The sequence below is a fragment of the Scophthalmus maximus genome, chromosome 6, assembly GCF_022379125.1.
Source record: "Scophthalmus maximus strain ysfricsl-2021 chromosome 6, ASM2237912v1, whole genome shotgun sequence".
In the NCBI taxonomy this organism is placed as follows: domain Eukaryota; kingdom Metazoa; phylum Chordata; class Actinopteri; order Pleuronectiformes; family Scophthalmidae; genus Scophthalmus; species Scophthalmus maximus.
In genome coordinates, this window is record NC_061520.1 from 4,227,501 (window position 1) to 4,245,706 (window position 18,206).

An 18,206-nucleotide genomic window follows, 5' to 3' on the forward strand; every position below is an offset into this window, starting at 1 on the left:
CAGCGATGCATGCCGCTGTGTGGTCCAGAGGACGCGTTGGGCCTCCTCGGTATCTGACCACAGACGCCCGCAGGACATCTGAGCGTTCTGTTCTGTTTTTTTGCCTCCATTAAGGTAATCGAGGCTTGTTTTAAACATTCGCGGGCGCCCGGGCCCTCGATAACGCCGCACCACCTCTCGCGCTCTTAACCCACTTCGTGTCCCACTTCGTTCCTTCGTGCTGCTCCCATGAGGTCATTGAGTGGGAAATAAATAACTTGTTAAAAAGCACCCGCTGTTCACGGCAACGTGGCAACGACGGATTCTAAAACGCTGGAAAATTAAAGTAAAAATTAGATCACACACGGCTGGAACCCCCCCCCCCCCCCCCGTCCCAAAATCAGACATCGCGACAGCAGGCAAATAATCTAACGCTTGACTTTCATAAGTTCAACCCCAATGCTTCCGGTGTTTAACGTAGTCGGGACCTTAACGGAGCCAACGAGGAAGGAAAAGGAGGAGGTTCAAATGCGAACGACGTGGTCGACGCACTTACGGGGCGGCGGCTTTCTCCATTAAAGCAAGTGGAGGATCTCACACAAAACACAAACAGCTTGAGAAGCTCCATGATCCAACGACCAAAACTCATCTCAAATCTTTCGAGTCATGTGTTGTTCACCCGAAGGCTCAGCGGGAAAAATCCGTTTGAACGACGGTCGGGATCAATGTCGCCGTTTGAACGAGACGCCCCCCCCCCCAAAAAAAATAACATGGAAGTGAGTCGTGAAGTGTCACAGGCAATAAAAAAATTCATCAATGGTCTGTTATGGAATTTGCAGCCACCAGAAGATTGTGCAACACTTTTACTGTCGGTCGGAGCTCTGAGGATTCAAACTGAGTCAGTCGGAGCATTAAAATTGAACATTAAAAAGCATAAACCACGAGCGGAACCGCGTCTGTGTGGGTGGGGGTTCCCGACATCAGGCCACGTTCATTGAGCCGCACATTTCTTTGGGTGTTTCCTCCTCTGGTTGCCGGGCACTCGGATCGGACAACCGTCGCTCGCGGAGCTTCCGTGCATTTTTGTCGCGAGGCTCCACAATTGTTCTGCTGCCTACTGACCCCGGGCAACCTCCAGTGTTTCCAAAGGTCCTGAGTTGCAGCGTCACAACTCTTTCTGGCACATGCAGCAGATTTAAGGCGATTTAAGCGCACGCGTCGAACTCGGCACACGCGCAGTTCCGCACACAGACCTCCAGGAGAAGGAACAAGCGTGAGAATCTAGTTCTAGTTTACATCTCGCCGTGGTTTTCCTACCCGAGTGTGAGAGCTGCAGCCGCGGTCCGGTCTGGCTCCGGGGGGATGTGGCGTCCGGAGCAGCGTCGGCGCCGACGGGCTGCGGCCACAGCAGCGGGAGGAGACACATCATCAGCACCTGTGGAGACGGCGCCGCTCCTCCGGCGGCGACTCCCGAGGCGGCCGCCATCGCTGGTCGCTTTCGTCGCTGGCGTGGAGGGGAAGAAGTCGGTTGGACGGAACCCGCCGGTCACATCACACTGTGGGCCGCAGCTGACTGGAGATGGACAGAGACACGCCGATGTGAGCAATTTGCCAAAGAAAGCACCATTCTGCATCGGTACCGTGCATTTAGCTCGGGAAGCAATGAACCTGTTCCACATCCGTCACGACGTACGTCATGATATGGCAGTTTTTAATATCGCGGCTCAAACAACCAACATGTCAAAAAATACATCAGGATGACTCATTTGAATATCTGCAGTGGCATAACCCTGTCATTGGAAATTGACATGTCTGCATGTCTTGACCCCAACCGCAGAATCTTAACCAAGATCCTACTGTGGAGTTTTTTTCTGGCGAGCGACGCGGACAAAGTACCAAGAGGTCCCATTAGTGAGACATTCCCCCGGATGAGCGAATTGCGGTACATGTGGTACTGTACGTTCATGCAGGCGGACGGATCCCAGACCAGCGACCAGCCTGCACACAGAACACGCTGCTGCGAGACAACACCAGCCCTTTTTCCCGTCTGTTTGAAAAAGCAGAGGACATAACGGTGACCAGACACAGCGTGAAGCCACCATTTGCATGATATTATTAAAATATATACATATATATATATATATATATATATATATATGTGGTAATCAGACGTCGGAATAAATCACCTATTTATCGAGACGACATGAATCCGATACTCGCAGGAAATTTAATTCAAAAACCACCTGGCTCCGATACGTTTTCGGGCTAAACGTGCAAAATATCAAGTCTAATTGAATCACTGCACATTGGCAAAATGAAAAAAAAACAGAGAACATATAGTTTTCCCCTCTGCTCTTTGAATGTATCCCGAGCAAACACCTGAGTAAATGTCTGTCAGACAGGAACGGTGCACACGTGGGCAGTTCGGGCCGGGCGGCTGTGTTACTGCGGGAATGTAGCTCACCGAGGGAAACGGGTCAATTCATCATTTCTCGCGCTGCTTGGAAATCTGCGGTGGCTGGACGACTGAGGGAGAGTTTCAGACTGAGGAGCGCAAGTGGAAAGTGCCCGATTGACAGAGAGGAGCAGACTAGGAGACGACACAACCCGACGAGTGGCGTCATCCTTGCGTTTGGTGTTTTTTTGCAACAACACATTTTGGGCTTTTCGCACGTATTTGTGGCCATTTTACGTTTATTCGCATAGTTGTTTAGCGTCTTTTTTATGCATAGCTCGGCCCATTCATCCGGACAAAGCAGCAATCAGCAGCGGTCCACTTGGACTACAACCCATCCATCCATCCATCCATCGTCCACCGCTTTATCCATTTAAGGGTCAAGGTTTGAACCGGGATTGGAACCCAAAACCTTCTTGCTGTGAGGCGAAAGTGCTAACCACTACGCCAGCGTGCGTTCCTGGAGAAACTGACCCACGTTATCGTCTCGTGATCTATCATAATCCTTCACGAGGCTGCCGCTCCACTTTTTAAATTCGACTTTGGCAGCGCAGCTGCGACTGCGGTCGTGATTCCTAACACCTGTGTGGAACATTTCCACGTACAGTGAGTGTATAATTATAGTTTGAGCTTTAAAAAAAAAAAGAAATAAGGGAGGGTGTTCGGTGACGCATCACCAAGCTTTGCCAACTCAACAGTGTGTGTGTGTGTGTGTGTGTGTGTGTGTGTGTGTGTGTGTGTGTGTGTGTGTGCATTCACTTTTAAATGTTTTGCCGTCACTGTGAAGCCTGTAATTTAGTCTTTTTGTTTGAAAGACTTAAAGGATAAGTTGGGCCTTATCCTCCCACATTGTCCTAATTATCATGTGTGGCACTTTTATGTACGCAAAGGATCTAAAAAAGTTCTTGCCTCACTGGAAGTCACACATTACCACTAAACAAATGAACCTCATCGAGGCGGCGGTAGAGCAGCAACTCCCGTGTCCTGCGAGGTAAAATTACTGTTTTTGTCAATGGGGTCTGGTGGCTCTGAACAAAAAAATGATCTTACTCTTTAATAAAAAAAAGGTCTGTCTGTAAAGCCGCTTTCAGACATGCACTTAAAGCTACAGTGTGTCATATTTAGAAGAACTTATTCACAGAAATTGAATATATATTGTTCATAACTATGTGTTCATATATGTATAATCAGCTGCAACAAAGACCCGATGTTTTTTCGTGAGGTCTGAATGAGTTCAATATAGTGACATGAGGTGGACCCGACCTCCGCGTGAGTCTCCATGTTTGCTACTTCTTGTTGAATACGGCTGTTTGCACAAAACGGTTCCAGAATACGTCGCATTCGCGTTGACTTCTCAGACGCTGCCGGAAATGGAATCAGCGGTGCGCCACCATAAGGTGTCCCCTGTCGGCTGCTCAGTTGGTTCCAGTTTGCAACTTTACCACCAGGTGCCGCCAGGAAATTACAAAAATACCACACCGGGGGCTTTAAGTCCACACATTTTCCCGAACTTTTCCGCAGGGGCTGCTGTATGTGAGAACGCAAAACACAACAAATGTTGCTGCGGCCATTTTGTTGAACTTTTCCTGCCGGCGCCCCCAAGGGAAAAAGATTCACGGTAAGCGAGTGGGCGTTCTTCCCACGTGCCACCCCTCGCCTGAATGTCCCACAGACATCCCTGCTGTTGTGAACGCGTCCGCCTCGGACAAATCTCCAATTGCGTTCTCCAAAATGTGAACGGCAAACTCCGGACAGTGTCCGCAACCAACTTTTCGGGCCATTTTTCACTGTCTGAAAACAGCTTTAATGTTCTAATGACAACCTGGGCCTGTCAGCGGCCGACGACGAGCACGTCAGTGGACATGTATTGACAAGGACGCGGTGGAAAAACAAGGCCCATGCAGTTCATCCTTTAATGCTCCTCTTGCCCTTCATACACAACTGCGAATGAGTCATAACTCAATCACAGACTGTAATATCCTGTACCTTTAATGGCAGCCCTGGGATAAAAAGCTTTTCAAATTAAAAGGATTCCCCTTGTTACGTTACCTGGCGATGACAGACAGAGGACAGATGTTCTATAATGTGCTGCGTCATGTTCCGAAACACGCGAGGAACGGACGAATGCAACATTTAAAACACGTGTACAGTATGTGTCTCATTACGTATATGTTCTCTGAGGGCTGTTTGAGCGGTGTTGTGAAGACACAATTGAATTGTGTAATGTCATGGGTTACGTCAAACAAAGAGCCAACAAAGGAGGAGGAGGGGGAGTAAGTGAAGAAGAACTAAACAATCTGTCTTACATTTATGTGCAGCGAGGAGTAAACAACGTTGGATAAACAGCACGTATCGCCATGGAAACGACCAGTTAATCTGTCACTTGGGGGTTGAATGACAAACTCCAGGAGGCAGAGGATGAAGTGTTGCTTCATTTTTTGTGGGGAAACAACAAGCTGCGCCCACGGCCCGCCCTGAACATGCAATCGATAATCAAAATGTTTTGAAGTGTCAAATGTAACCGTGGACGCTGATCTGATCTTTTGACCCGAGGAAACAACCTCCTCAGGCTCGTCGTCAACACGGAGAACGACGAGGAACAAACAGTCTCTTCCTCTCTGTGTGTGTGTGTGCGTGTGTGCGTGTGTGTGTGCGCGCTCTGTCCCGAGGAATCTCGGGCGTTAACATGTGTTTTTAAATAAATCCCTGAAGGGAACTCATCGTCTGCTTCCTCTGTCTGTCGGTTTGATTTTAAACACAATGTCCAAGAAATAACACACACCTACTGTAAATGTGAGACACACACACACACACAGGGCATCATCCCTCACACACACACTCTCTCCCACCCTCCCAACACAATGCGGTGGAGGCAAGCGGACGAGCACATGTCAACTCTTGGAGGCTAAAGATGGAAACGTCTGTTTACGCGTCTTTAAATCGTCCTTTCGGTTCAGCTTCGGGTCACAGCACCGGTCGCTTGTGACCAGTCTCCCTGTCCCTGCTGCCGAGACCCCTCCCACCACCACACACGACGCTGCCAACGCCGTAACTCACCGTACACACGGAGAACAGCAGGGTTATTATAGTCATTAAATATCTAAGACTCCGGACGTTTGGTCCGAAGGAAAATAACAAACCGGTGCGAACGGTTGCTGGGACATTGGACCGGACCAACGGACGTTTGCAGTGTAGAGAAGCCTTTTTTTGGTAGAGTTCAGACCCTTCGGACCAATTGTAGGAAGTTGACAAAGCAATGGGAGAAGAAAAAGAAGTGGAAGAGAAGCAAAACTAGTCGTGGTGCCAAATGGAGATGAAATATCGCCCCCCTGACATGTCAAATTGATTTTAATATTTGTATTTTACATATAATGTTAAGCAGAATTAATTTCAGGTCACTTTCCTTATACACCTTATTCCTCATTCCTGTAGGAAAGATTGTGGATGAAACTAAACATGATTTGTGAACCTCTGGAGCATGTGCACTGTCACTGACCTTTCACCTCCAGATCTCATTCAAGGACTTGTGCCGATTATTAGATCTACCTGTTCCGACGTCTACGGATCAAGACCTTTCCTCAGGATGCCTGGAAAACTACGACTAGGACGAAAACTGAACTACAACTCACCAATTCCACAAAGTGAAACTGAAACTACTCGTCCACTTGAGAAAAAACTAAATGAGACATTATTTCCCAACTGTAGCCTGCGTGATAACAACTCGAGCCGTCGGGGTGAAGTTTTCACGCTCAGTGGGTCAGAGGTGGATGATGTTGTTGAGGAGAAACGGTTCCCATGGTCGTCAGCTGGGCCCCGTCTTTGTTTGCTCTTCCTGTTGCGCCGTGGGGGGGGGGGGGGGGGGGGGGGGGGGGGCTGAACAATGAGTAAACAAAACAAGCCGTGTCACATCCAGGTTTTCAAACGCACCTCATTTAGTCAGGCCTCTTTTTTTTTTTTATTGACCGTCGAGAGGGAAACTGATGGAAACAGAGAACCCTCATCGCACCGACCCCCTGACCTCCATCCTCCGGGCGCCGCGATACTGAGACGTACTGTTGCTGCTCGGACACGTGGACTCTCTGTCCGGGGGAGCGTCCCGCGTCGGCTTGTTTGGAATAAAGACGCAATATAAAGTGTGAAATATGGAATTCCCTGGACATGGAAAAACTGGTTCCAGACAATTCGCCGTTCAAAAGAAACGTGGCGGAGTTTTTTTTCGCGCGGCTGCTTTTCTCGTTGGGAAACTCGCGGCGACGAGTGGACCCATTCACGAAAATGTGTCCGGTGTGCGAGGGGAGACGTTTGTGTCCACAACTCGGATCCACAGCTACAGGTCCACATCCGCGCCGCGTGACGCGAGGCGACAGCTGCTCCGATTATCCACCGTCACCGCCTCCACACTTTTGACCCAACCCGCGGGAAGACATACTTCGGATGCCTCCTCTGACCTCCCCGCTCCCCCGGAGCGCCCGCCCCTCCTCCACCGTCGCTCCCGGTTCGGAGGGATTAAGCAAGTTTTTATTGTGTTTACACGGAGGCCGAGGTGAAAACGCGACCGGCCACTTGGGGGCAAGCTGAGAAATCTCATTTTGACCGCCCGGCTGATTTATCGGCAGAGGCGCCGAGTGGACGCCGCCGCAGATATTCCATGACTTCATGGTTTATTTCCTCATCTTCCTCCCTGCTCTTCCATTTACCTTCTTCAATCCTCTTTATGTCTCTGCCCCTGGTTTCTTTTCCTTCCTTCCCCTCCTCTCATCTCCCTCTCTCTGTGACACAACCACATCTTTCTCAGTGTCCGTCATGCGGAGGGGGCGACGGCTTTACGACCTCCCTCCCTGCCAGTCCTATAATCCCCACCGTGATTTAATAACTCGCCCTCCCTCCGTCCCCTCCCCACTGAGCCCTCCTGTCGTCTTATTACTTGAACATTAGGTTGAGTTAATATCTCCCTCTGCTTTCTGAAATCTTTACTCCACTACAGGCCTCCCCTCGCTTTGATGTATCGACTCATTTTATCTGCAGAATCCCCAATTATTTTTATTTGCCCCCCCCCCCCCCCCACACAATCGACCTGACCGAACTGCGTCACAGCAATTTTTTTCCCCGTCGGTTTAGTTTAGTTCCTCGTGTCTCGCATTTGCTCTGATTTTGACCAGATCGAAAGTTATGAATTGGATTTTTGTTGTAGCGGAAGAAGGAGTGGAATATTAAAATAAACACGGAAGGAAGGAAAATATGTGTGTGTGTATATATAAACATGTGAGGGGTTAGTTATTTCAACGTCAAACTACTTTTTAAGAATCTATTTATCCGTCTTTTTGAGAGCAATGTACATTCATGCAATTTTGCAAAAGAATGTTAATTTGGGGAAGACCTTTTCGTTTGACACCAAACCTGATTATGATCCACGAAGACATTCAAAAGGATTTAGAGTCAACACCATAACATAACTTTGTCCGATACCCGGAGAACTGCGCCGGTGCCCAGAGGACAGGTGCACGTTCCGGGCAGAGGCCCACCGATCCAGCCGGGCCCCTGGTACGCCAGCGTGAACCAGACGCTCCAAAATCGACCTCCACCGTCCATCCGTCTCTGTGAGCGAGCGGAGCGGAACAACATTCTTGGCTTAGTGACCGAGTGTCCGGGGTCACGTACGCGGCGATCGTCTGTAGCGGTGATAACGTGAAGCTGCTTTATGGGCACATGTGGAATGTGAGCAGAGCCTTTCAGACAAACACAAATCATGTGGAGAAGGTCGTCGGTGTCCTACTTTTCTCTCTCATTGTAATTTACTGTTATTTTAATAATGACTTTTTTTTTTTCTTTTTCACAAAAAACATATTTTTTTTATTATTTCAAGCTCGTTATTTCTCTTCTTTGTGTTAGAATAAAAATACGTTCTCAGGTAATGATGTAAAATATCCAGGAAAATAATTTAAATAAAACTTTCACTAAATCCTGCAGGTTCTTACTTCACTGACCCTTCGGAAATTTAAATGATTTTTGATTTCACCTTCCCATTACCGCGTCAAAATATGTTTGCGTTAGTTTTTTTTTCCAGGCAATTAATTGAACACTTTGACATAGTATATCAACATATTAGACCCCAAAAACACACATTTTTGGACTTTGAGTTCATTGGAAAAAGAAAAATTCCTGAGTATTTTATTGACCAAGATGTAATTTCGCAGCCCTAATTTCTGGGGAGGAGGGATGCACACACGCGCGGTGCGTGGACGACATGTGCTTGCACTCAGGTGGATGGAAATGAGCATCGACCGACTGTAAATCTCACCTCTGACTTTTGCAGGAGGGGGAGTTGGACTGTCACGCCAACTCTTCCTGATTTACTCGGCCTCTTCGTTGCCAGACTTCACTTGTGCGTTGAGGCAAAACACATTCACGAGGGGAAACGCAGATGTCGGACAAGCGGCAAAAAGAAAAGGTAGACGACCTGCGCAGTTCCGCCTGAGCACCGATAAATCCTCGTTCTCCCGCCGCAGCTCGGTCGGCGAGTCCAACAATCTCTCTCTCGCTCTCCCTTTCCCGCCTTTTTACTCATCTCGCACTTTCAGCCGACGCTGTGGTTTCTGACGCCCTGCGGCGCTAACTCGGTTTTTCTTTTTCAACGTGGTCGTCTTTGACATTTCACAGACGGACATTTGGTTCTCGGCCGGAGCAAATGTGTGAAGGCAAAGTAGTTAGGAGGATTTCTGCTTAAGTCATCATACGTGTGAGTGAGTGACTCAGCATTCCTGATTCAGAGTCAAACGCATAAAAGAAAAAGGTCATTTGTGTGGAAGTCATTGCCGAAAGAGAAATCCATTCAGCAGTGGCGGGACCTGCAGTGGATACTGGCCTGTTGATTATTTCATTATTATTGAATAACTCAAAATGCTAATTTTCTTCATGTGGAATAGAAACTATTGAAGAAACTGTGTCTCTGACAGTCGCACGTGTCTTAAATCTCCTTTTTTCCCCCTGATGGAGTTTGGTGTAACGAGTCAAAATTAACAATATGCGATTATGCTTAGATTCAAATGCGCTCGTGTTCCATTTTCCAGAGCATCACACCGACAAAAATGCCGCACGCATTTGATGAAGTTGTTTTATTTTTTCACGACTCACGCACTTGCGCAGGGACGACGGGATCAGATATCAGATAAGTGTAGTTCGCCGGACCACATGCCGGGAGCCTTTTGGTTTCGAGTTCGTCCGCACTCGGGACATGTTGGAAACAGACGGGTGTTTTTTTTTTCCCCCGCTGCCGCTCGAGGTCACAGCCGCAGATCCTGCATTTTTCATGGATCTGAGATTTTGACTTCCAGAGTCCTGGCGGAGGACGTCACCGACTCCACAGGAAAGCAAAACAAAATTCTTGAACGCGGTACAACGAGTGATGCTGAAATTCCCCAACTGCTTTTCTTCTGCATCAAGACGAGGATGTGCCAAAACCACATCAACAAAAATGTGAGCTCGCAAAAACATGGTTACGAAAAATCCGATGTTTATTTCCTTTTACTTAGATAAACAAACTCGCTCCGAGTTAAGAGCAGGAAAGATTTGAATCTAATTACTGGAGGAAGAAATCTGACAGATGAGACGAAGGTCCAGGAGGAATTCAGATGATGTGATTTGTGTTTGTGGATTTATTGATTAATTCACGTCCCATGACGCCGCTGCAGAAGAAGAGGACGCAACAAGATGATACGGCGTCAGAAGAGAGACTGTCTTCACCAGAAAAAACACGCCCACTAGAGGTCAGCGGTCGTTATGTAAACGGCCACTAGAGGTCAGCGGTCATTATGTACACGGCCACTAGAGGTCAGCGGTCATTATGTACACGGCCACTAGAGAGAGGTCAGCGGTCGTTATGTACACGGCCACTAGAGGTCAGCGGTCGTTATGTACACGGCCCCACTAGAGGTCAGCGGTCGTTATGTACACGGCCACTAGAGGTCAGCGGTCGTTATGTACACGGCCACTAGAGGTCAGCGGTCGTTATGTACACGGCCACTAGAGGTCACTAGAGGTCAGCGAATCCGTCAAGTATGTGTATTTTAACTGGATTCGCTTATATCCTGTAACGTATTCGTGCCGGTTGTCTGCCGTGTCACACTAACCCTCACCGTTACAAGCTCATCGACCATGCGCTGGTGAATCAAATAAAACCCCACAATGCTCTGGGGCGAGAAAGTATTTGCGGCGTACCACCTCCCATCACCAGACGAGGTGATTTGCTCGTATTAGAGCTAATGAAAACCACATAGGGCACAGTTCGTTTCGTATGAGTTGGGGGACTTCATCAGCGTCCTGAACCTGCTTCAGTCGCGACCCAAAGTCAACCTTTCATCGGCCGACAGTCCGCTGAGCGCCGAGAAAACACCGTTGGGCCGCATTGTTCCAACGGTCCAGAGCGATCGCCTAACGTGGACGGAAAAAAACACGAGCAGATGGGAGAACAAACGAAAGAGCATGCAGTCGGGAGGGAGCCAGCCGCACCCGAAGACAAGTGCACCGCGTTGTTTTTCCAGACGCGATGACCAGAGCCGCGGGGTCAAGACAAACAAAGCAGCAGCGGTGTGGGAACTGAGCTGCTCCGTAACAAGGAATTCTGGGAAGAGGAAACCACCCCTGTCCGTCCGTCCATCTCCGATCGCCGCTTCTCCCGCTCGACGTGCCCAAGGCCTCAAAGAAATACCCCCCCAACATCCCCCACCCCCCCCCCCCCTCCGGGGGTTTCTGGGAAGAGGAAGAGAGCGGACGACGTCATCCACTTCCAGATGGCAGCGCGAGGAGAGAGAGAAGAATAGGAAACGGGCCCCCTTGATTCTTACACAACACCCGTTTCCTTCCAAGTTAGTCACATGCCGGATTCTTAGGCTTTTAAGAACACACCTGCAGCCGCTTATTTATTTTTCTAAACAGCCCAGGCAATACGTTTTTGCTGCATGCTGGTGGACGTGGACGCGAATCTGACAGGTTGTTGAAGCGCTTCTGCCTTTTAAAAAACACAATGTCCAGTGTTCACGGATCTAACACGGGGAAGACAGCGAGCTTGGTCAGGAGGTCACACGACGTCTGTCCCGATGTTAATAAAGACAAGATAAGAGCCGCCAGTCACCTAATATCTACAGTGCAACTATAACCAACATGTACCAGGATGTGTAACAACGTCTCATCTAAAAGAACGAGACATTCTGATCATCTTGTCGAGGACGTTTCTATCTCGAGTTTCGTCACCTTTTGATTCGTTAGTTTGACAAATCTTTGTATGAGGTGGATTCATTCCTAATTCCCCATCAATTCACCAAGACTGTCGTCACACAGTTAGTGAACATGACTGAGCATTTAGCAGCTAAAGAGCCGGACGTTTCCCTCAGGAGGTGGTGGAGACCAACCACAGAGCACAAAGAGAGGGAACACTGGACTAGATCAGCTACACGTGAACCATCAACAGGCGCAAAATTGAGCCAAAACTAATCGTTAGTTGCAGCCCTGATATTCAGCCTCACATTTAGACTCTCAGCAACACGGAGCACGTCCGCACGGAGCGGGATCCCTCAGCGCGTCGGCCTCGACGCCGCAGGTGCAGCGCGAACGGGCTCTCGTCTCTCAGCGCGTCTGTTCCCGTCTTTTCTTTTCATTCTTCCTTTTCAGCGACACGGGAATGAGGCCGTTCCTGGAAGACGCCGCGGGAGGAAACGTTCGCTTATTGTTCAGAGCGAGGGAACGACATCATAAGGGCTGCGTGTGCGTGTGTGTGTGTGTGTGTGTGTGTGTGTGTGTGTATACGCTGCCTTTTTTTGAATATATTTTTGAAAGCTGTGTGTGTGAAGCGAATGGGTACATGTGTGGGATTTAGTACCCATGAAAGTATGTTTCTACCTGTGTGTGTGTGTGTGTGTGTGTGTGTGTGTGTGCTGTATGAGTGATGGATGTGCACTGTCTGGTTAGATAGATGGCTGCTCTCATGTGCCTTTGGGGGTTTGGGGAAGGGTGGGGTGTAAAAGCGTCGAGCAGCGGGAACTGGAGGTTTGTTTTTTTTGCCTCAACAAACTCCAGACTGGAAGATTTACATTTCTTTCAAAAAAAAAAAAAAAGAACTAAAAAGAAAACCTTGAGGCAACCTGCAGGCACGTAGCTATTAAAACATCACATCCACGTCAAATCCACTGAAAGAGGAGGGAAATCTCCGCAGGGTTTTTCTGCTTGAAAAAACAGGTTTAAAAAAAACGATGACTCTTTTAAAAAGAGCCACCGGGAGACGACATGACGCCAGACACCCACAAAACCCGAGGGAGCAGATACTGTAATGTGGGGCTGTCCCAGGCTCCATCCATCATAGCACGGAACACATGTCCGTCCACACGAGCGTTTTCTTAGCTCCGTATCAGTAATATTCCCCGTCTGTACTAACGCACCTGAACACGTGTGTCACGCGACCATTCACGTACCGACGGGACGCGGCGCTTTGCGTCCACCGCCGGTCGTCGAGTCGCGACTGGTAAGAGCCAACCAGGAAGTGAACGCGGGAGACGCCGTGGTCGCGTCCAAACGTCCGGTCCAGACGACAGGACACACATTTCCAAAGCTTCAGGTAGGACGGCAGGCGGAAGCGTGGCAGCGGTGGCGCGTTTTTTTTAAAACGAAATGGTAGTGGCGCGGATGTAACCATGGTTACCAGGAGAGACAGACTTGACAGATCGACCGAGCATCGTTCAGATTTATTGCTACATTACAGCGGCTACGAACAGGAACCAGATGTTGGGGAGGTTGAGGGGAATTTAATGTTGACAGATAATACTCTTACTTTTATGAATCTTTTCATTGAGTCTTAAGTTTGAGGCTTTTGCCATGATCTGCTGGTTGGGAAAACCTCCGCGTGGCTCACGGCGAGATTGTTCGACCCCGCCAGAGCTCGACATCCTCCTGGCCGAGCGAGGGCGACGCCCTCTCTCCGACCGCTGCCGTCGGGGAGGAGGTGGACCTCCGTCACGATGTCCCGTCAGGACAGTGCTTCTAAACGTTCTTATATTTCATCGCGACGTCGAGGGGATGACTCCCACTGTACGTCTGCGTTTTTCTGTCTTTCACTTTATGACTTGGTCTTGGAAGGATGGGACATGGCTCCATTTCGTTCTGGCTCGGATCCGGACAAAAGGGGCGAATCGAGGAATTTCTTTCAACGCCTTCTTTAACATTGCGGGACAGGGCGTCTTTGAGCCGGAGCACTTGACAGTAGGTCGGTACTGACATATTGCGAAAACACGGCGCTCCACATGTCGGCAGCCAGTGAGTCCTCAGTTGTGGCTGAGGCTCATAAACACCTGAAATTCCGATCAGTCTGAGGGGACCTGTTAAAGGCCGGAATGCAAAAATGAAAAGGCTCCTGCGACGACCAGGCCGAGAGAGACGTGCAGTGGAAGGTGTGCTCTACATCACGCAGACAACGTATTGACTTTGAGCGCCGAGTGGGGTTTGGGTCGAAAGTGACGTTTTAGAGGCGTGATAATTTCAGCCTGAAGGAGAAACAGCACGGGGAGTTGGAGGGATCCTCACGATGCACGTAAAGAGCGGCAACCAACAAAAGTGCTCGACCGGTATTGTGAAGGACAAACTGCATCAACTGAAGTAGAAAGAAAGAAGCTTTTTTTTTTTTTATTCTTGGCACAGTCCAAGCAAACATTTCACCGACCCGGGACACGAGTTCAGGTTTCACCTCAACCACAGAACCAAAATAACTTTTAAACATTGTTTTAGTGCGAATAAAATTCAAACCGTACGTGATGAATCATCATGTTCGCCCTCTTAGTTGAGCATATTACAGTTGCTAATTAGCACGACATGTAAATTTCCGGACAGTCATGGTGTCCAGACGTGTCAGAGTGACACACCATGACTGTCACCATGAATAATTTATTCATTTCATTTATTCCAAATAGATCCATCCATCCATCGTCTACCGCTTTATCCATTTAAGGGTCGCGGGGGGCTGGAGCCAATCCCAGCTGACATTGGGCGAGAGGCGGGGTTCACCCTGGACAGGTCGCCAGCCTATCACAGGGCCACATACAGAGACGGACAACCATTCACTCTCACACTCACACCTACGCTCAATTTAGAGTCTCCAATGAACCTGACCCCGTTCTGCATGTCTCTGGACTGTGGGAAGAAGCCGGAGAACCTGGAGAGAACCCACGCACACACGGGGAGAACATGCAAACTCCACACAGAAAGGCCCTGGTTGGTTTGAACCGGGACTCGAACCAAGAACCTTCTCACTGTGAGGCGACAGTGCCGACCACTACGCCACCCTGCAGCTCCCAAATAGATCATCTTAATTAATTTGACTTTATTCCAATTATATAGAGAAATTAAACACTTTGGTGCAAAGTGGTGAAGCGACAACCCAGTGAGAAACCAATTCTGACACAGTGACCATCCAGCGCCGCATGGGGGAAAGAAAAACACCATTTTAAAATATTCTGTGTGAACACACACACACACACACACACACACACACACACACACACACACACACACACACACACACACACACACACACACACACACACACACACACACACACACACACACACACACACACACACACACACACACACACGCTCACGGCAGCCTGCAGCCTGACACACACACACACAGTCCCCCCTCATTAGGCGCCTGAGCGGGCGGTGAAAGGAGCGTCCATTCACTGGATGCGGTGGGAACACTGGGACCAGCCGAGCAAAAGAACAACCAACCAGTCGGGAGGCGACGGACCCTCCCGACGTCTCCTCGCGCCGAGACAAAGACAAAGGCGGAGTGAATGCCTTGTGAAGCTTAAGTTTCCGAGGACTCGCGGTCCCCTTCGCTCGTCTCAGTTCTCCGCCTCTTCTTCATCCTCGTCCTCGTCTTCCTCCTCCTCCTCTGTCTCTGTCTCTCTCTCTCTCCTCCTTTCTGGTTTTTCTAAAGAGAGGAGTCGCCTCAAAAGAAAAGCTGCCTTCAAATTCCTCCTGACAGCTGTCACACTGACCACGAGCAGGACAACCCCCCCACCCCCCCTCCCCCGTCGGCGAGCCACACAGAAAAAACCCAAACTTGCCAAAAATACAAGAGAAGGAAAAAGTCAACGGATTCTGTCGAAAAGCTTTATTATGTTTTCAGGATTCAAGTGACGGACGGACGCGTCTCATATCTGAAATTGTTACAGCTGTTGGATAAAGTTGAAGTGAAAGTGTCTCTGCGACAGTGTGTGTGTGTGTGTGTGTGTGTGTGTGTCCTTTAAACAATGGTTCCCACTGGGAGACATTAAGTGGATTTGTGTCATTGTATCCCGACACAATGACGGGACAGTTTTCATTTTTCGAGAAAATGTGCCGCCTCCAGGGAAACCGACCATGTTTGACTTGTTCCCGGTCGCAGGAAACAAACGGACCAAATGTTTTTGTTTTTTGATTTATTTCTTTGTGGTGCAACATTATTTAACAGAAAAATACTTTTTTTTTTTTTTTTTAATTTAAACTTGTGTCTAAATTGTCTGGGGGGCCCCGGCACCAAACTCCGCCCCCCTGCGGACACCGCCCCCCCCTACTCTCACCCTCGTCCTTTGTGTATTTGCCCTGTTGTCACCAACTTCAGGGATTATAGACGGATTGAAAGAGGGATGGATCGACAGAAAGCACGATTTCTCGATTTTGGTCGTCCGGAAAACAATCCTCCGGTTTGTGACACTGGTTCAACTTCATCAACTCAAAGCATTTTTATTTTTTTGTAATTTAGTTTTTCATATACAGAAGAAACCTAATTTAACTTTTCTTGGGAAAATTGCATCAGATCCATTCATGCTCAAACACAGCATCTGCTTTTTATTAAGCTTTTTTACATTAGCGACATTTATGTCAAATCAATTTACCTCCATTTATAACCAATCAGAAGCGAAAACATTTGCATAGATCTTATTCATTTCCTATTTCTGTTTTCCTTTAATTCAAACCTTTTCGGGGAGAGACATCCCTGGATACGGGACAGAATGTAATGTGTTCTTAAAGTTCTTCGGCCGACGTCCGATCTTTAGACGAGGATCCATAGAAATCTGTCCAGTGGGGGGGGGGTTTCCTCCTCGGTGGAGGCGACTGGGCCAAGAAAGGGTTCTGTTTTTCGTGCAGCTGTAGTCGGACAGAAATCTCTATCACAGACTGTAAGCGGAGGATGAGGAGAGTCGGTGAGATAACGGCCAGTAAATCTGCCAAAACCGCAGGTTCGAATAAAACCTTCACACATGCAGCTCTGGTAAACTGCCAGAGAGACGGAGCCGAGACTTTCCCGGTGTGTGTGTGTCAGAGTTGTGTATCTTCCGTGTGAATCTCTGCTGCGATGATAAGGTATCACGGGCGGGAGGAGAGATAATCCACTCCCACTGCCTCCGTATCTCCCATCGCTCCGACACTGATCCCGGCCATTACCAGCTGCACCCTGCACTCCCACACACACACACACACACACACACACACACACACACACACACACACACACACACACACACACACACACACACACACACACACACACACACACACACACACACACACACACACACACACACACACACACACACACACACACACACGGAAGGTAGGCAGTCTAAGACGGATGTGGATTATTGACTCACGTATAAAGACTCGACACGACCTTTAGCTTCTTGTTGCTTCAGATAAACCAGGATCTTCTGCTACGTTCACACACAAAGTAAAAAGTGAAGCAGGTTTGAAACCGTGTCGTACAAATAAAGTTTTGAATAAAGTTTTTTACGTGAATGGAATCCTGTTCATCCCAGAGTCCTCGCCGAAAACTGACATTTCACTGATCTTTCAATGCTTGTGAGGACAATGTGGTTCCTCACAAGTGGACAAAGGCAAGAACCTACACACAGCAACACACACAATGTGTTTCTGACGTGTGTGTGTGTGTGTGTGTGTGTGTGTGTGTGTGTGTGTGAGACGCTTCCTGCCCTTTACAACTTGAACTTGTACATTCAAAAAGAGATATGCCGAATGCCTCGCGTTTCCCAGAGAAACTCTATTTGCTCCCTTGCTCCTCAAATCAAAGGACACAAACGCAGCGGCCTGGTAAATCTTTAATGTCGGGCACTCAGACGACACAAAGGCCGCGCACTCGGGACGCCGGGAGGTGTGGCCAGAGTGGCTTCTTAAAAAAAGATTTATTACAGCCGTGAGAGGCGCGTCACCGTGCCCCGTCCACGGTCCAGTGCCGCTGACCGACCACGAGCCTGACCACGCCTCCTTTCAATACCGAGTGCGCTTGCTCTTTAAACAGCGTGAGCTCGCTGGACGGGAATAAGTGACGACTGTGTCCGTCTGAAGGCAGCGAGGACACTTGTGTCACGCCTTGCTCCAAATGTGAAAGAGTTCAAAGTGTTCCGGACACACACACACACACACACACACACACACACACACACACACACACACACACACACACACACACACACACACACACACACACACACACACACACACACACACACACACACACACACACACACACACACACACACACACACACACCTTCCAGCCTCCTATTCAACCGTGAACAAACAATTGAATCTAAAATAAAGTCCGTCATGTCAACTACATTGTCCTGCAGAAAGTCAAATAAACTCTTCCCCCGAGGACATGAATGAAAACAAAGCCTTTCATTTTCGTGTGTGTGTGTGTGTGCGTGCGTCCCAGCCTTTTATTTTCATACC

General features: G+C 48.7%; 1 protein-coding gene across 1 annotated transcript in view; it reads right to left on the minus strand.

Moving 5' to 3' along the window:
* si:dkey-49n23.1 (semaphorin-3D) overlaps positions 1 to 18,206 on the minus strand; it is a 68,891-nt gene that overhangs the window by 38,233 nt on the left and 12,452 nt on the right. Inside the window, exon 2 of the mRNA XM_035630344.2 lies at positions 1,297 to 1,552. Coding sequence (XP_035486237.2) covers positions 1,297 to 1,465 — 169 coding nt within the window. The 5' untranslated portion in view covers positions 1,466 to 1,552. The remainder of the gene's footprint in view (positions 1 to 1,296; positions 1,553 to 18,206) is intronic.